The sequence below is a fragment of the Cnephaeus nilssonii genome, assembly GCF_951640355.1.
Source record: "Cnephaeus nilssonii genome assembly, chromosome: 13".
NCBI classification, from domain to species: domain Eukaryota; kingdom Metazoa; phylum Chordata; class Mammalia; order Chiroptera; family Vespertilionidae; genus Cnephaeus; species Cnephaeus nilssonii.
The window spans coordinates 82611169-82633631 of NC_137084.1; the positions used below are offsets into that span (position 1 = coordinate 82611169).

General features: G+C 54.1%; 1 protein-coding gene and 1 pseudogene across 6 annotated transcripts; one reads left to right on the top strand and one right to left on the bottom strand.

The window, feature by feature from the left end:
- NLRX1 (NLR family member X1) lies at positions 1–22341 on the top strand (the record flags this gene model as incomplete). Of its 5 annotated transcripts, none has more annotated exons than XM_079788769.1 (10): positions 1–324; positions 4614–4737; positions 5582–5651; positions 6066–6154; positions 6672–7291; positions 7915–8745; positions 19799–20394; positions 20656–20742; positions 21392–21643; positions 22020–22341. In XM_079788769.1, the coding sequence occupies exons 2-10, from the start codon at positions 4668–4670 to the stop codon at positions 22339–22341; spliced, it is 2937 nt and encodes a 978-aa protein (XP_079644895.1). In that variant the 5' UTR covers positions 1–324; positions 4614–4667. The 5 variants fall into 5 exon arrangements, with proteins under 5 accessions (XP_079644895.1, XP_079644896.1, XP_079644899.1 ...); XM_079788770.1 differs by lacking the exon at positions 1–324 and adding an exon at positions 700–829; XM_079788773.1 differs by lacking the exon at positions 1–324 and adding an exon at positions 837–1029.
- On the bottom strand, positions 14450–19785 carry LOC307109830 (large ribosomal subunit protein eL21-like; annotated as a pseudogene). Its single transcript has one exon. The product of its transcript is annotated as a large ribosomal subunit protein eL21-like (transcript).
- Positions 22342–22463: the final 122 nt, after the last annotated feature.

Here is a 22463-nt window from a genome sequence, read left to right on the forward strand (position 1 = left end):
GCCCTGCCCCGGGGAACCCGTGCGTCCCCAGTGCACACCCGTTGGTGCACACTGGCCACGCGTGCTTGCATGCGGAGGCATGCCCTGCTGCGGGCGGTGGGTGGCTCCTCCCCGCGACACAGGCCCTGGGTGTGTCCGCGTGGGAGCCGGTGGGGGCTGAGGACCAGGAAGCTCGGCCCGGCCGTGACTGGGTGCCGAGCAGACGAGCAGGTCGGGGCGGAAGCGGCCCCTCCGCCCATTCTCCCTCCTTCCAGAGGCTGGGTCTGCAGAGCCCGTGCGGGAGGGAGGGCCCAGGAGACCGCGGCCGGAGCAGAGGCCGGAGCGGTGAGGCCCACCCCCTCTGGTTCTGACTCGCGCTTCCTAACGGGCTCCCCTGGCGAGTACTTGCACCCTCCACGCCGCGGCTCCTCCGTCTGCGAAACGGGCGAAACCACCAGCCCCGCCGGAGGTGGCCAGTGAGGCCGTGGGGGGACGCGCTGGGCAGCTGCAGACGCCGTCCCAGCAACGGGCCGCCCGGGGGCGACAGGAGGGGCGGGCCCGGGGGGAGTCCCCGCCCTCTCGCCGGGCGCCGGTCCCTCCGCCGGCCGCCGGCCCCCAGGACCGAGCACCTGGGTCGCCTGGCCGCGCCCTCTCCCGTGCCCGCGGCGGGGCCGGATGCCAGGCGGGCGGGCAGGACGCGCGGCGCCGGCCCCGGAACCAGCGGGCGACGCCGGCATCAGTGGGGGCGGGACCCCGGGCCCCGGTGCCCGCGGGGCGGGGCGGGGCGGGGCTGCGCAAGCGTGGTGGGGAGTTCGGGCCGGAGGACTGGACGGACGCTGCTCGCCGAGCGGTGGGTGGGCTTCCCGGCCGGCTCTGCGTCCGGTCCGAAGCCACTGGAACTGGGCGGCTATTTGGGAGCCAGTTGTGGGGAGGACGCTGGTCTGGGAGCTCAGCCCTCGTGCTTTCCCCGCCGATGCCCTCCTTTCCCCGCTGCCCTGGCCCGGGGTGATCGTGGCAGAATTGCCCTTCCCCCCTCCCGCCAGTCCCAGCGTGAGTCGTGGCCCGGGTCTGATTTGATCACCCCAGTAGTTTCCTCAGCCTCCCCCGGCTTCCAGGGCCTCTCCCTGCCCCTCCCCGCCCGGGGCACCTGCTGGGAGCCCCCTCCCCACTGGTTGGCCCGCCGGCGGGGGGCCTGGCGCAGCCAGTGCCCCTCAGTGCGCCCTGCCCACGAGGAGCCAGGTCTCTGGAAACCAGATGCCAGAGAGCAGCTGGCTCCGGGTCAGGGAGCCCAGAGGAACCAGGACCTTTGGGCAGGGCCTGACGAGATTGGGGAGGATGCTGCGGTCATTCCAGGCTGGAGAAAGGGTGTGAACACAGCAAAGTGCCAGCAAGAATTCAATGAGCCTGGCAAGTGAGGTGCGGGTTGGGGCAAACTCAGAAAAATGGCTGGTGTGGGCCAGGTGTTCGTGCTCTATTTATAACCGGAGATTTCAGGGAGCTGATTGGTGGCTGGGCTGAGGGATTGGAATGACAGGAGACAGAAGAGAGGCCAGTAAGGGGGAGGGGTCCCCGGAAGTCTGCATTAGCACAGGGACAGTAGCGATAATGCAATCAGAACTGGCTGGCAAAGCACAGGGAGGCGGCAGTAGGCCCGTCTCCACTGTGAAGGAGGGAGGGGGATTTGCAGACAAAGAAGTCAGATTTCTAGGGTAAATCGTGAATGGGAAGGTTTGCAGTGAAGTCACTGAAAGGGGAGGGGAATGGGGACTTTAGTTTTCCATGTGTGAAGCTTCAAATATTGGCAGGATACTTGGAGATGTCAAACAGGAAGTTCATTAACTTATTTTTTTATTTGTTTAAATCTTTATTGTTGATAGTATTACAGATGTCCCTCTTTATCTCCCCATTACCCCCCTCTACTCCATTCTTGCTCCATCCCAGTCCTTCACCACCCTATTGTCTGTGTCCATAGGTAATGCATGTATGCCTATAAGACCTTTGGTTAATCTCTTCCCACCCCCCTTCTCTTTGAGACTCATCAATGTGTTCCTTGTTTCCATGCCTCTGGTTTTATTTTATTCATCTGTTTATTTTGTTCATTAGATTTCTTGTTCATTTATTTTGATTTTTTAAATTCAGTTATTGATAGATATATATTTATGGCCATTTTATTGTTCATATTTTTCTTCTTCTTTTCTTTTTCTTAAGAATACCCTTCAACGTTTCATATAATATTGGTTTGGTGGTGATGAACTCCTTTAGCTTTTTCTTGTCTGTGAAGATCTTTATTGGACCTTCAATTCTAAATGATAACTTGGCTGGGTAGAGTAATCTTGGTGGTAGGTCGTTATTCATCACTTTGAGTATTTCTTGTCACTCCCTTCTGGCCTGGAAAGTTCCTGTTGAGAAATCAGCTGACAGTCGTGTGGGCATTTTCTTATAGGTAACTAAATGCTTTTCTCTTGCTGCTTTTAAGCTTCTCTTTGTCTTTAGCCCTTGGCATTTTAATTATGATGTGTCTTTGGGTCTTCTTGTTTAGGATTCTCTGTGCTTCCTGGACTTTAAGTCTCTTTCTTTCACCAGTAGGGAACGTTTTCTGTCATTATTTCTTCAAATAGGTTTTCAACATCTTGCTCTCTCTCTTCTCCTTCTGGCACTCCCATAATGCAAATGTTGGTACGCTTGAAGTTGTCTCCTGGAATTGGTAAAGTGGCCTTGTGTAGTAGGTGTCCTGTAGGGTGCCGTGGCTCAGCCTCCTCAGTCACCTGAGCTGGGCACTCTAGTTGTGTCCCTGTGTAAGCTGTGTGCACAGTCTTGTAGTTGAGCCTTGATTGCTGTTGGTAAGTGTCCCTGAGGGGACTTGACCTCCAGACCAATTGGTTGTGAGTACCAACTGAATCTACAATGGAAGAGTTACTGTGCAGGAGACACCCCTGTGTAGAGTTCTAATCTGCTACGGTCTGAAGCCGTCCACCAGGTGCACTGGCTCTGGGGCCTCCTGGGAGGTGCAAAGTCAGCCACTGCCTGGAGCCACCCAGTAGGAGCTACAGAGGGATCTGCAGATGGCTGCTACTTATATTGGGCTCGTGAGGCCCAGCTGTGAAGCAAGGCAGGCTGGTGCCAGTCCTGGGTCTTGGGTCTTTTATTGACAGGTTTGGGGCACGCTGACTCCAGCTGCTGCTTGTTTGAGAGGGTTTAGCAAACTCTGAAGCCTGAGCCAGGACAGGCCATTCATATGGAAAAGCCGCTGCAAAGAGCGTGGGTGGGGCTGCAGATTGGATGGGATGGGGTCTGAGGGAGTCACTAGGATGGAGCAAACAGTGTGCACCAGGCTGATGGAGACTCAAATATGGCTTCCAGTCAGCTCTGCAACTGGGGAGGTCCCAGCGTAGGAGCAGTGACCCCTGTGAGCACCCCTGTCTTGGAGAAAGCTGCTCCTGAGTTCCTACCCCATTGCCAGACAGTCCAGTTCCTCCCCTTATGTCCCTGGATTCCCCTAAAGCCACTGCCGGGCTCTGGAGCTCAGAGAAAGCAGAGCATGTAAGTTCGTATGTGGGCCCTTTAAGAGGAGCACCTGGGACTCCAGTAATCTCCGTGTCACTTAGCCACAATCCCTGCTGGTTTTTACAGCCTGAAGTTATGGGGACTTCTCTTCCCAGCTCTGGAACTAGGGGTCTGGTGTGGGGCTGGGTCCCCCTGCTTCTCACAGGATGCCTTGGAGCTATCCCTCCCGATTAAAAAAAAACGCTATACATGGGTGCCAGACCAGCTCGTTCTGTGCCTCCACCCCTCCTACCAGTCTCAATGCGCTTTCTTCTTCTCTAATTCTAGGACTTCCATTCAAGCAGGTTTCAGGCAGTTCTGAATGATGTTTGTTCTGTATTTTAGTTGTAAATTAAAAAAAAATTATTGATTTCAGAGAGGAAGGGAGAGGGAGATAGAAACATCAATGATGAGAGAGAATCATTGATCATCTGCCTTCTGCACACCCCCCACTGGGGACTGAGCCCACAACCCAAACCAGTCACGTGCCCTTGACCGGAATTGAACCTGGGACTCTTCAGTTAGCAGGTTGACACTATCCGTGGAGCCAGACTGGCTAGAGCTAATTGTAATTTTGTTGTGGTTGTGGGAGACGGTGAGTACCAGCATTTACCTATGCTGCCATCTTGGTTCTCCTTAATTTATTTATTACTTAGGCCAGCCTCAAAGGCAGCGTACATAAACGTCACAGAGAAGATAAAATCATAAACTGAAAACTCAGCGAAAAGGACCTGATACCTGGGGGGGAAATGCAGAGGGGAGTAGAAAATTATTACTGAAAAAGGTTGGCTTAGAAAAACCACTGGAAACGAACACAGGACTCATCTGAGCCTGCTGGCAGTCAGGCCAGAAAAAGGAGCCTACCTGTGGCCATTCACTAGGCTGAAACCCAGGGGAAAGGCGGCAGTAGGAGGCAGGAGTTAGACGGAGGATCGCGCCGGTGGGGGATGTGGAAGAGGGAGGAGCTCTGAAGCCAGGCCAGGGCTGTGGCAAGGCTCATGCTTTCCTGAGGAGGAGGACTTCCCCTGGCCTGCACAGGGAGGTGGGAGTGGGAGCGCAAGCGTGGTCCATTCACACCATTCTTTTTACAGGGGGCAGGGTAGAAGGCGGTGTGCCCACCCCTGGCTTGGACCGTCCCTTCTGCCATGAGGTGGAGTCGCCATCTGCCCCGGGCCTTTTGGGGTCCTGGCCTGGCAAGAGCACCTCAGCCAGCAGGTAAGTGGGCATCAGGGGTTTCTGTTTCCACCTCTTGCTTCCTTTTGAGTCCAGATGGTGCCTCTAAGAGGGCAGGGATTCAGACCCCAGGGTGCCAGTCCCCGCTCTGGGGTTCACTCGCTGTTGGCCTTGGGCAAGTTACCTCATCTCTCTCAGCTCCCTTTTTCTCACCCTGAAATGGGGAGTCAGCCTAGGCCAGGGTCCCTGCAGCTACGTAAGTCCAGGAACACTTGTCTGATTTCATGTTGCATTCAACAAATATATGTATTTTAGTCCTCACCAAGAATATTTTCCCATTGATTTCTATAGAGAGTATAAGGGAGGGAAGGCGGGGGGAGGGAGGGAGGAAGAGAGAGAAAGAGAGAGAGAGAGAGAGAGAGAGACATCGACATGAGAGAGACACATCGATTGGTTGCCTCTTGCACACACCCAACTGGGGCTGGGGGACCTGCAACCGAGGTGCGTGCTTTGACCGGGAATTGAGCCCACAACCCTCTGGTGCGCAGGCCGACACTCTAACCACTGAGCACCACCGACTAGGGACAGCAAATATTGTTTGAGTGCCTGCTATGTGCCAAGTATATAATTGTGTTAACTTCTAAGTATATAATTGTGTAAAAAAACAGATGTGATCCTGCTCTTGTGGTGGGGTGGTGTTGCAAATGAATGTTAATCAAATGGTCACAGGGTAGAATATAAAATGGCATCATAACTGCTACAGACGGGCGGCACGTGATGCGTAAGAGCAAATGGGAAGGTTTGAGGTAGCCATGGGTCTGTGTCTTGGTGGGGAAATATGGGTGGGATCTGGATGCTATTTCTTCCTTCTCTCTTCTCTCCGCAGATGAAAATGTCCCCGGGATGATCCACTGGAATTGGGCCCTTAAAGGGGGGTGTCCCCTCGGCCCCCCTAGGTGAGGCCTTGGTGTCATACCTTAGAATATACCTGGGCATAGCCGAGGAGCCTGGGAAGGGTCAGGACCTGGAGAGAGCACCAGGCTGAAAAGGAAGTTGGCTTACATCATTTACACACAAGTCACCGTGGTCAGCCAGGGGTGGATCTGTGGGAGGGGGGTGGAGTCTGGCAGGGAGGAACTCAGGGACCAGGCTGAGTTCCAGACAGGCAGCTGTGGGCGGCTGGAGGGCGAGGGGTGAGACCTCAGTCTCTGGAAGGGGTGAGAGTCAGAGTCTTAACTTGGGTGTCCAGGGCTGGGCCTGGGTCTCAGGAAGCCAGAGGTTCCTCATTCCAACCCGGCCTGGGCTCCACGCTTGTGCAGGGACTGAGCTCAGGAGCCAAGCCCCAGCTCATCCCTTCTCCTTGCTCCCAGGGCCTTTACCCATCACTATGGAAGCTCAGTGGGCAGTGCTCCCCCGTCAGGGAGGCATGGACCCGTGTTACGGAGCATCTCTGCTGCTGGTAAAGAGATTGGTTCCTTTGCCAGCCTGCGGCGAGGGGCTGGCAGGGATCCCGGGTGGGGTGAGGGGAGGGGTCTGGGGGAGAAGCAGGCAGGGAGAGAGGCATGGAGGACCCACTGGCATCATCTCTCAGTGGCCACCTGCCCTCGCCCCGTCACCCATCTGTCCGTGCCTCCCTCCCTGCAGCGCTCACGCACTGCACACATGTGCAAAGCCCTGCAAAGGAGGTGCCTGCCTGCCGCTAACACACGGGGTCCAGCGGTTGGGAAAAGATTTCCCTGTGATCTAACTGTGAAGCCAGTGAACCCAGGCTCAGCATCCCTCAGCCCCTGGCTCCCACTTTCTGCCCCAGGGGTTCCACCTTTCTGGACTCTGTCTTTTTTGAGGGATGCATGGCACCCTCTGAGCGCCAGCACCCTCTGAGCGCCAGCACCTCCTGTGCTGTCTGACTCCGCAGCCTGCCCCTCCCCCACCCGCCGGCCCCCTCCCTAGCCCATTCCCTCTGCCTTCCCATCCAGAGGCCACCCAGCAGCACCGCCGGGACCTGGCCGAGTGGTTTAGCCGGCTGCCCCGGGAAGAGCGCCAGTTCGGCCCGACCTTTGCGCTAGACACAGTGCACGTGGACCCCGTGGTCCGTGAGAGCGCCCCCGATGAGCTGCTTCGCCCGCCTCCCGAGCTTCGTTCCCCTTCACAGCCACCCCCGGCCACGCGCCCCACCCTGGCCCTGTCTCAGCTCTTCGACCCGGACGCCTGTGGGTGCCGGGTGCAGACGGTGGTCCTGTACGGGACCGTGGGCACCGGCAAGAGCACACTGGTGCGCAAGATGGTGCTGGACTGGTGCCACGGGCGGCTGCCCGCCTTCGAGCTCCTCATTCCCTTCTCCTGCGAGGACCTGTCCTCCCTGGGCCCGGCCCCGGCCTCCTTGTGCCAGCTGGTGGCCCGGCGCTACACGGCGCTGAAGGAGGTTCTGCCCCTGATGGCCGCAGCGGGCTCTCGCCTGCTGTTTGTGCTCCATGGCTTGGAGCGGCTCAACCTGGACTTCCGACTGGCAGGCACGGGGCTGTGCAGTGACCCCCAGGAGCCACTGGCGCCGGCTGCCATCCTCGTCAATCTGCTGCGCAAATACATGCTGCCCGAGGTGGGTGCCCTCCTCCCTGCCTCTCTATCCCCGATTTGCCACCTACGAGTTTTCGTGTCTTAGGCCTGCATTGTTAAAATATATTTTTTTATTGATTTCATAGAGGGAGAGAGAGATGGAAACATCAGTGATGAGAGAGAATCATGGATCAGCTGCCTCCTGCACGCCCACACTGGGGATGGAGCCCACAACCTGGGCCTGTGCCCTGACAGGAATCCAACCATGACCTCCTGGTTCCTAGGTGGATGCTCAACCCCTGAGCCACGCCGGCCGGGGTAGGCTTGCATACTGATTGGGTGGGAGAGGCCCTGGGCGAGTTCACATCCTGGCCCCACCACTTCCCAGCTGTGAGTCTTTGAACAAGTCGCCGACTGGCCCGCGCTTCTTTCTGTTTTTGCTTCCTGAGTTGTGCTGCCGGCAGAGGCACCAACTACACGGACGCCGTGGCACAGTGCGGGGGCTCCTGGCCGGTGCACAGTGCGGGGGCTCCTGGCCGGTGCACAGTGCGGGGGCTCCTGGCCGGTGCACAGTCGTGGCCATTCCACCCTGCGGCGCTGGGTCCTCAGGCTCCAGGGAGTGAGCCATCAGGATAGGGGGGCTCTGACCCGCCGCTGCTCTTCCAGGCCAGCATCCTGGTGACCGCCCGGCCCTCCGCCGTCGGCCGCATCCCCAGCAAGTACGTGGGCCGCTACGGGGAGATCTGCGGCTTCGCCGACACCAACCTGCAGAAGCTCTACTTCCAGCTGCGCCTCCACCAGCCGGACTGCGGGCCCGGCGCCGGCGGTGCGGGCGGTGCGGGCGGCCCGGCCACGGCGGCGCAGCGGGACAGCCTGGTGGAGATGCTGTCCCGGAACCTGGAGGGCCACCACCAGATCACGGCCGCCTGCTTCCTGCCCTCCTACTGCTGGCTGGTGTGCGCCACCCTGCACTTCCTGCACGCGCCCGCCCCGGCCGGCCAGACCCTCACCGGCATCTACACCAGCTTCCTGCGCCTCAACTTCGGCGGGGAGGTGCTGGCGGGCGGCGACCCGGCCCAGCCGTCCCTGATGGCCTACGCCGCCCGAACCATGGGCAAGCTGGCCTACGAGGGGGTGTCCTCCCGCAAGACCCGCTTCTCGGAGGAGGACGTGCGCGGCTGCCTGGAGGCGGGCGTGCGCTCCGAGGAGGAGTTCCAGCTGCTGCACATCTTCCGCGCCGACGCCCTGCGCTTCTTCCTGGCCCCGTGCGTGGAGCCGGGGCACCCGGGCGCCTTCGTGTTCACGGTGCCGGCCATGCAGGAGTACCTGGCCGCCCTCTACATCGTGCTGGGCTTGCGCAAGACCACGCTGCAGCGGGTGGGCAAGGATGTGGCCGAGCTGGCGGGCCGCGTCGGGGAGGACGTCAGCCTGGTCCTGGGCATCCTGGCCAAGCTGCTGCCGCTGCGGGTCCTGCCGGTGCTCTTCAACCTGCTGAAGGTAACCCCGCCCCGGGGCGGCCCCCAGCGGCCTCCTGCTCCCGGCGCCTCTCCCCCAGGAGGAAAGGGCGGCTTCCTGCGGGCTCTGAGCTCCCCCCCCCCCCCTTTGGCTCTGGTTTCAGATTTGGGCAGTGTGGCTCTATTTTACTTGATTGCTTTGAGAGAGGAAGGAGAGGGAGAGAGATTATGATGAGAGAATCATGGATAGGCTGCCTCCTGCACGCCCCATACTGGGGATCTAGCCCCCATCCTGAGCATGTGCCCTGACCGGAATCCAACCAGTTGCTGGGTCAACGCCCAGCCACTGAGCTATAGGAGCCAGGCCAATGTGGCTTTAGTGGGACTGGGGCGTTAAGAAGGGCGGAGAGAAGCCACAGGCTGGGAAAGGCTGGGAGGCTGGGAGGGGAATTTTAGGATGCAGGGACTTTATTTATTTATTTATTTAAAAAATCTTTATTGTTGAAAGTATTACATATGTCCCCTTTTTCCTCCCATTGCCCCCCTCCAGTTCACCCCTGCCCCCTGCCCCAGACCTTCACCAGCCTATTGTCTGTGTCCATGGGTTATGCATAGATGCATACGGGGTCTTTGGTTGATTGTCTCCCACGCACCCACCATCCCCCGCCTTCCCTCAGAGACTCCGCACTCTGCTCCATGCTCCCATGGCTCTGGGTCCACTCGGTTCATCAGCTTATTTTGTTACGTGCATTCCTCACAGGAGTGAGATCACGTGATACGTGTCTTTCTCTGACTGACTTACTTCACTTAGCATGAGACTCTCCAGGCCCCTCCATGCTGTCTCCAAGGCTAAGAGATCCTTCTTTTTACTGCTGCACAGTGTTCCATGGTGTGAATGTCCCACAGCTTTTTTATTCACTTGTTTACTGATGGGCACTTGGGCTGTTTCCAGATCTTAGCTATTGTAAATTGTGCTGAGGGTGCAGGGACTTTAATAACAAACCTACAATTCTAAGATGGGTTTCTCCCGCACCTCTGCTCCTAGCCCTTATTTCTAGAAGGTGGGTCACCATAGTTCAGGGTCTGGCCTCTGCTTTGCAGGTCCAGCCGCTGGATTGTATCTGTTTCCCCCAGAGGCGGTTTGAGTCCCGGAACAATGACTCATCTTTTCTGAATCACCAGAGGCAGGCTTATGAAGTTGATGCCATTTTACTCATTTATACCGGGAGGATAAATGCATTGTTAATTGGCTTAGGACAGTCCTCCAGGGTGCAGGTCCACTTCAGAAGCCAAATCACAGGCCCGAGAAGTGTGCTGTGAGCAAGGCGGAGGCCCTGAGTCTTTGAGGCGAAGAAAAATCCACTATCTGCTGATGTGTGCCACGTGTCTTGTAAATGAAATACTATTATGATCCCTTTTCTAGATGAGGAAACTGACACTCACAGAGGCTCTGCAGCTTGTCTGAGGTCACGGATGGAAGTAAAGCAGTTGGGGTCTGAGCCCAGGTTTCACGATTCTGAGTCCTGTCTCTTTCTGCCAAGCTGTTCCAACATAGTGTGGCTCTTGGCCACGCTGTGGCGCCTTGCTAGGAAGGACTGCCGCAGTAACTGGTCGTGCGGAGGCAGGGCCTCGCCAACGCTGGCAAATCGCAACAAGTCTTCCTTTTTATAGGCAGCAAAGCATAAAGGTTAAGAACAAGGATCCAGGAATGCAGCTACCTGGGTTGAAATAAAGTCTCTGCCACTTAGTAGCTGTGTGACCTTTGATAAGTTGCTTAATCTCTCTGTGCCTCAAAGTCCTTATCTCTCCCTTTTTCTTTTCCTTTTTTTATTATATTTATTGGGGTGACATTGGTCAACATGAACATATAGGTTTCAGGTGTGGGCTTCTATGTTACAAGATGTGTATTGTGCACTGTATGCCCACCACCCAAAGTCACATCTTCTCCCTCAACCATATATCAGGACCTCCTTCACCAACACACCCTTCCCTCTGGCAACCACCACACTGCTGTTTGTGTTCACGAGTTTCAGGTTTATATCCCACATCTGAGTGAGGTCACAGGGCTCTCAGCTTTTTCTGACTGACTTATTTCACTCAGCATCATGTTCTCGGGGTCCATCCATGCTGTTGTAAATGGCTCTATTTCATCCTTTCTTGTGGCTGAGGAGTATTCCACTGTGTGTATGGGCCACGTCTTCTTTACCCAGTCCTCTTTTGCAGGGCCCTTTGGCTGCTTCCATGTCTTAGCCACCGTGAATAGTGCTGCAATGAACATAGGGCAGATATATCTTTGTGAGTACATGATTTCGAGTTTTGGGGTACATACCCAGGAGAGGGATGGCTGGGTCGTATGGTAGCTCAGTTCTTAAAGTTTTGAGGAATCGCCAGACTGCTTTCCATAGTGGCTGCACCAGTCTGCATTCCCACCAGCAGTGAATGAGGGTTCCCTTTTTTCCACAACCTCTCCAACACTTATTGCTTGTCTTGTTGATAATGGCCACTCTAACAGGTGTGAGGTGGAATCTCATTGTAGTTTAAATTTGCATTTGCCTAACTGCCAGTGAGGTGGAACATCTATTCATATATCTATTGGCTGTTCGTATGTCTTCTTGGGAGGGGTGTATTTTCAGGTCTTATGCCCACTTTTAAAAAATATATATTTTTACATTTATTTTAGGGAGAGGAAGCGAGAGATAGAAACATCAATGATGAGAGAGAATCATTTATTGGCTGCCTCCTGCATGCCCCCTACTGGGGATTGAGCCTGCAACCTGGGCATGTGCCCTTGGCTGGAATCGAACCGTGACCTCCTGGTTCACCAGCTGGGCTCTCTGCCTGCTTTTTGATTGGGTTGTTTGTTTGTTTGGTGTTGACCTTTATGAGTTTTTTATGTATTTTGGAAATTAAGCCTTTGTCCGAGCTACTGTTTGCAAATATCATCTCCCATTTGGCCTGCTGCCTCTTTGTTTTGTTGTCATTTTCTTTGGCTTTGCAAAAGCTTTTTAGTTTGGCATAGTCCCACTCATTTATTTTACCTCCCTTGCCTTTCGGGTCAAGTTCATAAAATGTTCTCTATGACCAAGGTCCATAAATTTGGTGCCTATATATTCTTCTATGTAACTTATTGCTTTGGGTCTTATATTTAGGTCTTTGATCCATTTTGAGTTAATTTTTGTACATGGAGACAAACTGTAGTCCAGTTTCAGTCAAAAATTATCTTCCAGCCCTAGCTGGTTTGGCTCAATGGAGAGAGTGTCGGTTTGCGGCCTGAAGGGTCCCAGGTTCAATTCTGGTCAAGGGCACATGCCCGGATTGCGGGCTCAATCCCCAATAGGGGGCGTGCAGGAGGCAGCCAATCAATGGTTCTCTCTCATCATTGATGTTCCTCTCTCTCTCTCTCTCTCTCTCTTCCCCCCCCCCTCCTCTTTGAAATTAATAAAAACGTTTAAAAAATTATCTGTCCATTTACATGTGGTTTTACAGCTGGGCTCTCTGTTCTGTTCCATTGATCTATGTGTCTGTTTCTCTGCCAATGCCATGCTGTTTTGATCATCGTAGCTCTGTAGTGTACTTTGAAGTCAGGTAGTGTGATATCTCCAGCTTCGTTCTTTTTTCTCAGGGTTGCTTTGACTCTTCAGGGTCTTTTGTGGTTCCATACAAATCTGATCATTTTTTGTTCTTTTTCTTCAAAAAATGGCATTGGGATTTTGATGGGATTGCATTAAATCTGTGTATCGCTTTGGGTAATATGGCCATTTTAACTATGTTGATTCTTCCAATCTACGAACATAGGATATTTTTCCATTTTGTTGTGTCTTTTTCAATCTCTTTTAATAATGCTTTGTAATTTTCAGTATATAGTTCTTTCATGTTCCTTGTTAAGTTTATTTCAAGGTATTTTATTCTTTTGGTCGCAATTGCAAAATGATTTTTTTTTCTTTTTTTTCCCCTCAAGTTTTGTTGTTACTATACAGGAAGACAATGGATTTTTGTACATTGATTTTGTATCCTTCAACTTTACTGTATTTGTTTATTATTATTTTAAATTATATTTTTAAGTAACCATAGCATTTATTATTTAAAAACAATATATTTGTTATTGATTTCAGAGGGGAGTGGAGAGGGAGAGAGAGATAGAAACTTCAATGATGAGAGAGAATCATTGATCAGCTGCCTCCCGCATGCCCCCTACTGGGGATCGAGCACACAACCATGATAGGGCTGAAACTGGCTCTCCAACATCCCCTGAGGGGTCCCGGGTTGGGAGAGTGCACAGGGCAGGCCGAGGGACCCCACCTGTGCATGATTTGGGCGGGGGAGAGACGCTGGTGGTTAGCCAGTGGGGAGGGACTGCGGGAGGGCTCCAGGGCGTGTCTGGCCTGTCTCGCTCAGTCCCAATTGGCTGCACCCCAGCAGCAAGCTAACCTACCTATTGGAGCGTCTGCCCCCTGCTGGTCAGTACATGTCATAATGAGCGGTTGAGCGGTCTTAGCATATCATTAGCATATTACGTTTTGATTGGTTGAATGGTCGACCAGACGACTGGACACTTGGCATATTAGGCTTTTATTATATAGGGTAGTTTTTTGGTGGAGTCTTTAGAGTTTTCTATATACTGAATCATGTCATCCACAAAAAGTACAGTTTACTTCTTCCTTCCCTTTTTGGATGCTTTTTATTTTTTTAATTTTTTTAAAATATATTTTTATTGATTTCAGAGAGGAAAGGAAAGGGAGAGAGAGATAGAAACATCAACAATGAGAGAGAATCATTGATTGGTCGCCTCCTGCACGCCCCCTACTGGGGATCAAGCCTGCAACCCAGGCATGTGCCCTTGACTGGAATTGAACCTGGGACCCTTCAGTCCACAGGCCGATGCTCTATCCACTGAGCCAAACCAGCTAGGGCGCTTTTTATTTCTTTCTCTTGCCTTAACTGCTCTGGCTAGGACTTCTGACACTATGTTGAATAAGAGTGGTGAGAGTGGACATCCTTGTCTTGTTCCTGATCTAAGAGGAAATCTTTCAGTTTTTCACTATTCAGTATGATATTAGCTCAGGGTTTATATGGCCTATATTATGTTGAGGTATTTTCCTTTTATTCCTATGATGTATCTTATCAAATGCTTTTTCTGCATCTGTTGATAAGATCATATCATATAATTTTTAGCCTTTTAAAAATATTTTATTGATTTCAGAGAAGAAGGGAGAGGGAGAGAGAGATAGAAACATCAGTGATGAGAGAGAATCATTGATTGGCTGCCTCCTGCATGCCCCACACTGGGGATCGAACTAGGCCTTTGCCCCAATTGGGAATCTAACCGTGACCTTCTGGTTCATAGGTCTTCGCTCAACTACTGAGCCATGCCGGCCAGGCCCTTTCTTTGGTTAATGTGGTGTTTTACATTGATTGACTTGCATATATTGAACCATCCTTGTGCCCCTGTAATGAACACCACTTGATCGTGATGTATTATGTTTGGATGTACTGTTGTATTCGATTTGCTAGTATTTTGTTTAGGATTTTTGCATCTGTATTCATCAGAGATATTGGTCTGAAGTTTTTTTTTGTGTGTGTGTGTGTGTGTGTGTGTGTGTGTGTGTGTGTGTGTGTTATCCTTGCCAGGTTTTGTTATCAGAGTTATATTGGCCTCATAGAATGTGTTAGGAGGTATTAACTCTCCTTAATTTTTGGGAAGAGTTTGAGAAGATAGGTTTTAAATCTTTTTTGAGCCCTAGCTGGTTTGGCTCAGTTGATAGAGCGTCGGCCTGGGGACCGAAGGGTCCCAGGTTTGATTCCGGTCAAGGGCATGTACCTTGGTTGCAGGCTCCTCCCTGGCCTGGGCCCTGGTCAGGGCTGGTGCAGGAGGCAACCAATAGATGTGTTTCTCTCACATCCATGTTTCTGTCTTTCCCTCTCTCTTCCACTCTCCCTAAAAATCAATGGGGAAAAAAAAACAAAAACAACCTCAGATGAGGATTAACATTTGGTAGAATTCATTGGTGAAACCATCTGGTCCTAGACTTTTATTTTTTGGGAGGTTTTTTTTTTTTTTTTTTAATCAGAACAGAAGTCTTTTTTATTTTTTCCCACTTATCATGCCATGAATTCATAGGGAACGGGTTCCAGCAGCTCAGGCTCCTTTCCATTGGTTCTCACACAGTGTGCTTTTCTGGGTGAAGCAAGCTGGCGCTTCAGTTGAACCAGGTACCTTTCTCTTTGGCTTTCTTCTTTTTCCCATCATTTTCCTTCACACGTTTCAGGAAGCTATCTCGGCTCTTAGAGGGCTTTATATGCTCACTACCTACATTCATTCTCTAGGCAAGAATCTTGCCCTTGACTTGCTTGTTCACAACAATGCCCACTGCATGCTGGGTGACACTGTAGACTCCTCCAGTGTTGCCATGGTAACATGTGTGGGCAGTTCTTTTTGAACAGGGCCCATTCCCTTGATGTCCACAGTATCACCTTCCTGTAGATTCGCATGTGTGTGGCCAAAGGAACAGCCCCATGTGTCCTAAAAGGCCTGGGGAACACATAGCGGGTGCCCCTCCTCTTCCCCTGTGTGTTGTCATTTTGGCGAATTCCTGGAAGATGGCGGTTCTGGCCGAAAGGCTTTTGGGAGGTTTTTGATGGTGGTTTCAAATTCCTCACTGCTGATCGGTCTATGTAGATTTTCCAATTCTTCATAATTTAATCTAGGGAGGTTATATATTTCTGGGAACTTACACATTTCTTCTAGGTTATTGAATTTGGTGGCATATAATCTTTCATAATAGTCTAGTCTAGCATGATCCTTTGTATATCTGTGGTGACTTCTCTTTTCTCATCTGATTTTGTTTATATGGATCTTTTCCCTTTTTTCCTTTATGAGTCTAGCCAGTGGTTTGTCAGTTTTATTAATCTTTAAAAGAAAACACCTCTTCATTTTATTAATTTTTTGTATAGTCTTTCTCTTCTCTATTTCATTCCATTCTGCTCTAATTTTTATTATTTCCTTTCTTCTGCTGACTGGGTTACTTTTGTTCTTCTTTTTATAGTTCTTTAAGATGTGAAGTTAGGTTGTTTACTTGGGATTTCTCTTATTTCTTAAGCTGGGCCTGTAATGATATGAACTTCCCTCTTATTACTGCTTTTGCTGCATCCCAGAATTTTTTAAAATATATATATTTAAATATATGTTCTTTGTTTCAGGTAGAGTAACTCCCTTGAGTATTTCCTGCAATGAAGGTTTTCTGGTGATAAAATCCCTCAGCTTCTCTATGTCTTGGGTCATCTTTATTTCTTCTTCATATTTAAAGGATAATTTTGCTGGATACATTATTCATTTCTGGTAATTTCTCTCTTTCAGACATTTTAATATTTGGTTCTGCTCTCTTTTGGGTTGTAGAGTTTCTGCATGAAATTCTGATGAGTTTTCCTTTGTAGGTCACTTCCTTCTTTTTCCTGGCTGTTTTAAGGAAGTTTTTCGTTGTCATTGATTTTTGACAGTTTTAATATAAAGTGCCTTGGAGAGGGCCTCTTTGGATTGAGGTAACTAGGTGTTCTGTTTGCTTCTTGGATTCAAGGATTCAGTTCTTTCCATAGGTTTGGGAAGTTCTCACCCACTATTTGTTTGAATAGACTCTCCATTCCCTTCTTCCTCTTCCAGAATGCCTATTATTCTAATACTAGAGGCCTGGTGCACGAAATTTGTGCACTTGGGGTGGGGGGTCCCCCAGCCTGGCCTGTGCCCTGTCACAGTGCAGGAGCCTCGCAATTGATAGCCCCAAAGAGGTAGCCCCGCCCACCCATCTGGGGCTCCTCGATGGATTGCCCAAAGGGTAGACTGGAGCCTGGGGTCCCCCCTCCGAGCTGCGCGGAGCCGGGAGGCAGGAACCCCAGGACCCTCAGGCAGGCCTTGCTGTGTGGAGCTGGGAGGAGACAGGACTCCCAGGCAGGCCTTGCTGTGTGGAGCTGGGAGGAGGCAGGACCCCCAGGCAGGCCTTGCTGTGTGGAGCTGGGAGGAGGCAGGACTCCCAGGCAGGCTCTTTGCCGCACACGCAGTGTCAAGCCCCACCCTGCCCACCTGCACACGCCTGTGTGCATGCAGCCATCTTGTGACGGCGTGAGGGCATCATGGTGTGACGACTACTTAGGCTTTTGTTAATAAGGATTGCTTTTTCTGATGGAGTCAGAGAGTTCTCATAGAGCTCTTTCATTTTTCTTTTTAATATTTTTTTATTGATTTCGGAGAGGAAAGGAGAGGGAGAGAGAGATAGAAACACCAATGAAAAGAGTGAGTCATTGATCGGCTGCCTCCTGCACTCCCCACACTGGGTATTGAGCCCGCAACCCAGGCATGTGACCTTGAATGGAATCGAACCCGGAACCTTTCAGTCTGCAGGCTGATGCTCTACCCATTGAGCCATTTTTCTTTATGGTCAGGTCTGTCCTTTCTTTCCTCTGCATCATTTCTAGATTCCTGTCTTTGATATCACTAATTCTTTCCTCCATCTGGTTGGCTCTGTTTTCTATGCTCAGTAGTTTACTTTTTTTAAAAGATATTTTTTATTGACTTCAGAGAGGAAGGGAGAGGGATAGAGAGATAGAAACAGAGAGGAAGGGAGAGGGATAGAGAGCATGACTGATTGGATCCCTCCTGCACGCCCCTCACTGGTGATCAAGCCTGTAAGCCGGGCATGTGCCCTTGGCTGGAATCAAACCCGGGACCCTTCAGTCCGCAAGCTGATACTCTATCCTCGGAGCCAAACTGGCTAGGGCAAGTAGTTTACTTTTAATCTCCTTAATTGCATGCTTCATTTCCAGGATTTCTGATTATTTTTTTCTTAAATATGTTTTTATTGATTTGAGAGAAAGAGAGAGAGAGAGAGAGAGAGAGAGAGAGAGAGAGAGAGAGAGAGAAACATCAATGATAAGAATCATTGATTGATTTGCCTCTTGTACACCCCCTACTGGGGATCGAGCCTGCAACCTGGGCATGTATCCTGACCCAGTATAGAACCATGACCTCCTGATTCATGGTTTGACGCTCAACCACTGAACCACATTGGCCAGGCTGATTGATCCTTTTTTAAAGTTTCAATCTCTTTGGTAAAGTACTTGTTTTGTTCATTGATCTGTTTTCTGAGTGCATTGAATTGCATGTCTGTATATTCTCGCATCTTGTTGAGTATTTTCAGAACTGCAATCTTGAAATCTCTGTCATTTATATCTCATATTTCCATGTGTTCCTGCTTGCTTTCTGGGGATTTTTCATTCCTTTCTGGTCATCATTGTTACCATGTTGATTCATGATATTTGCTGTTCTTCTTTGCCTCTATTGGTACATTTATATCTGTCTATATTAATACCCGATAGCAGCTTTCTCTGAAGAGGTCTTTCTATTATTTTCCAGTAGATGGCGCTGGATTGCAATATTTTTACCTCTGTGATCTCTCAGTCTTTTTTTTTAAAAAAAATACATTTTTTAATTAATTTGAGGGAGGAAGGAAGAGGGAGAGAGAGAGAGAGAGAGAAACATCAATGATGAGAGAAAACCATTGATTGGCTGCCTCTTGCACGCCCCACACTGGGCCTTGAGCCCACAACCCGGGCATGCGCCCTGACCAGGAATTGAACCTTGACCTCCTGCTTCATAGGTTGACGTTCAACCCCTGAGCCGCGCCGGCCGGATCTGGTTGCCCAACTTTAGAAGTTTCGTTGCGAGGGTCTCTCAGGCCTGTGTCTGTGTTGAGCAGGGGCTTTTGTTGATTTATAGTTGGTTAACTTGTTGAAGTTTCGGGGGGAGAAGCCAAGGGGATCTCTCACGCCACCATTCCTGACTCACTTCAGTCCTTCTCTCCGAAATGGGGATAATAGGGGGGTGAAATGAGTTCATCCTCAAGGTGAGGATGCTACTTAATTTTTAAACATAAAAACAGGCCCAGGCCGCCCAGCGCGGCTCACGCCATCTCCTCAGACGGCGGTAATGGCTGAAGCTGCCCACCCTTCGAGGAGTGCTTGCCTCACCCAGACTGCAGGGAGAGGCTGGCCCCGGGGGGGGGGGGGGGGGGGGCCAGAACAGCCCGCCATTGCAGGCAGGGTTCTCAGCGCCGCGCTCCCAACCCTCTCAGAGGGAGGCCTGCCTCTTCAGGACCTGAGGGCAACATTGCCTACCCCAACACACATTAGTGTCAGTACGGGAGCAGGCCTCCGTGGCAGGAACCTCGCCTAGAAAAAGTGAAGAAATAAAACCACCCTTCAGAGGAGGCGCCATCACACCCTGGTGGCTCCCGGCCAGAGCGAGGGCCTCCTGTCCTTTCAGAATGATTGCAGGGACGAGCGTGGGGTTGCAAACGTCCCCGACATTCTTCCCGAGTGAACACCGGCATGCCTGCCGTGTGCCAGGCACTGGGCTAGATTCTAAGAAAACCCAGTTGGCAGACCCGGGTTCCTGCGTTTTCTCTTCGTGCGGTCTGAACACAAACGCCAGCATCACCGTGCAGTTAACCCGCACGTCCGTGCCCGCACAGCGAGGGCCGGGCCGGCGGGAAGGAAAGCCCCTGCGCAGGAGGGCAGGCGGCCTGGTCCCTGGAGGGTCCCCAGAGAGCCGGCGGGAGCACCTCCGGAGTAGGGAGCTTTGAATGAGGAGAAACCTGGGCACTGGGGAGAGCAGAGAGAGGGTGCGCGGCCTGCGACGAAGCTGCCAGGGACCAGCGATGCCGGCTGACGCAGGAGTGACTGACATCAGTCGTCACTGCCCCGAGGATGATGTGGGAGATGGGGATGTGTTTATAATACGGCCCGTTCCACACTAACTGCGCGCCGTCTGCTGCTTCCTTCCCCACCGCCTGGGCTGGACGTGCAGGGGCTGGGAGGAAGGAGGAGTGTCTGGAGGGCATGAGAGCGCGGGCTGAGGGAGGACTCTGGGAAGATCGTGGGGTCTAGCTGTGAACAGTGTCTGTTCTGTGCGGGCAGTGGGAGCCCCGGGAGGCGGCGCGGCCAGGGAGTCATGTGACCAGGCAGACCGTGCTGCGAGTGCAGGAGGCCGGCCGGCCGGGGCAGGCGGGGAGCAGGCACCAGAGGCCGCAGCACCTGCCCTTCCTCTCCAGGTGGTCCCACGCGTGTTTGGGCGGCTGGTGGGGAAGAACCGCGAGGCGGTGGCCCAGGCCATGGTGCTGGAGATGTTCCGAGAGGAGGACTACAACAACGATGACGTCCTGGACCAGATGGGCGCCAGCATCCTGGGCATGGAGGGCCCCCGGCGCCACCCCGATGAGGCCCCCGAGGACGAGGTCTTCGAGCTCTTCCCCATGTTCATGGGGGGGCTTCTCTCTGCCCAGAACCGGGCCATGCTGGCCCAGCTTGGCTGCCCCATCAAGAACCTGGATGCCCTGGAGAATGCCCAGGCCATCAGGAAGAAGCTGGGCAAGCTGGGCCGGCGGGCGCTGCCCCCCTCGGAGCTCCTGGACCACCTCTTCTTCCACTACGAGTTCCAGAACCAGCGCTTCTCCGCCGAGGTGCTCGGCTCCCTGCGCCAGCTCGACCTGGCGGGCGTGCGCATGACGCCCCTCAAGTGCATGGTGGTGGCGGCTGTCCTGGGCAGCGGCAGGCATGCCCTGGACGAGGTGAACTTGGCCTCTTGCCAGCTGGACCCTGCTGGGCTGCGCACGCTCATGCCCGTCCTCTTGCGTGCCCGGAAGCTGGGGTGAGAACCTCGTGCTCAGGCACGAAGAGAGGAGAGGGCTGGAGGGGAAGAGGTGGGAGGAGAGGGTGCCAGGGAAACCGGGGCACCGAGGAAGGGCCAAGGGGCCGGACGGGGACGTGGGTGTGGGTGGGGGGGGGGGACGAGCAATAGGAGGGAGGATGGGTGCGGACCGCAGTCAGGATGGAGAGACAGAGGCCAGCGGATGGCCGGCCTCGGCTGAACTCTGGTTTCTCCCTCCCCTCGGGCCACCTCCTGCTCCAGCTTGCAGCTCAACAGCCTGGGCCCGGAGGCCTGCCGGGACCTCCGAGAGCTGCTGCTGCACGACCAGTGCCAAGTCACCACCCTGCGGTGAGTGCGGGGCGGGGGGGGGGGGGGGGGCTGCGGGAGGACCGTCATGCTGGCAGCCAGCTGAGGTCAGGGGTGTGCTCCTCACCTCAACACCCGGCACAGGCCGCCCCAGGCCCAGGACAAGCAGGAGGGCGGACGGGGTGAGGTGCTAAGAGAGTCTCTCATGGGACTAGTCAGCCTGGGGAAGAGGCTGGAATAGAGCCCGGCCAGTGGCTTGTGCAGAGCCACTCATCCTGGGACATGTGTCGCCTCACAAGGATGACTTGACGCTGGGCACTCCGTCGATGCTCCCAGAGGTGACTGACTTATAGGAACCCAGACTCCTGGGCTCCCGCTTTCTGGTTGAAGTGAGGGGAGGGGAATGAGGAAAGAGAAAGGAGGGAGGGCGAGAAGGATGGGGCTCTGGGGAGGAGGGGAGGGGAGAGGGGAGGGGAGTGGGAGTCAGCAAGGGGAGTGGGATGAGGGGGTGAGGAGAGAAGCCAGCTCCTGCCCTCTCCCTCTGCAGGGACCACCCCTGCTAGTCTCCACCCGCCCTCCTGGGCCTGCAGTTCTGTGTCCAGGCCGTCTCCGCCCCGGGTGGCACCCTTTGGGCTCAAGCGCAGGGCCTCTGCCACGGGCCCTTGTAACCTTGGGGTGCTTGTGGCTGCAGGCTATCCAACAACCCGCTGACGGCCGCAGGGGCGGCCTCGCTGGTGGAGGGCCTGGCGGGAAACACCTCCCTGACACACCTGTCCCTGCTGCACACGGGCCTCGGGGACGAGGGCCTGGAGCTGCTGGCTGCCCAGCTGCAGCGCAACCAGCGGCTACAGGAGCTGAATGTGGCCTACAATGGCGCCGGCGACACCGCGGCCCTGGCCTTGGCCCAGGCGGCCTGGGAGCACCCGTCCCTGCAGCTGCTGCAGTGAGTCTTGTCCCCCTCGGCGCTCCTGCCCGCCCACTGGGCTTCCCTTCCCCGAGGGAGGGGCCTGGCCTGGCCTCTCTTCCTGGCCCCTGAGTGATGCCAACCGACTTGGGAGCCAGCCCTTCCCTCTGCGATGGGCCCTTCCCCTGCCCTGCCCCCCACCCCCATTTGTCCTAGCTCCTGGTGGCCCCATTCCTAGTCCCTGGTCCCACCAAATTCTACAGGCATCCCCGCCTGCCATGGGCCACCACCCTCCGTCTGGGCTCATGGAAGACACACCCATCGCATTAGGAGCGCCCCTTGCTCCTGCCCGCCCGCCCCCGCCGCCCCCGCCCTCGGGGCCCGCTGACGGCGCCCCCTCTCCTCTCTCCGCCAGCCTCTACTTCAACGAGCTCAGCCCCGAGGGCCGCCAGGTGCTGCGGGACTTGGGGGACGCGGCGGAGGGCCGAGCCCGGGTGGTGGTGTCGCTGACCGAGGGCGCGGCCGTGTCCCAGTACTGGTCGGTGATCCTCAGCGAAGTCCGGCGGAACTTCCACAACTGGGACCGGGCCCGCGTCCGGCGCCATCTCCAGCTCTTGCTGCGGGACCTGGAAGATAACCGAGGCGCCACCCTCAACCCGTGGCGCAAGGCCCGGCTGCTGCGCGTGGAGGGCGAGGTCACGGCGCTCCTGGAGCGGCTGGGGCGCCCCGGCAGCTGAGGGGCTGCAGCCGGCGGCCTCTCCCGAGCCCCGCCCCGGGGCCCTGCCGGGCACGGCCGCCCCGGGGAGGTGCCTTCGCGGCTGGAGGCCAGGACTGGCACCGCCGCCGTGCCCCCCGGGAG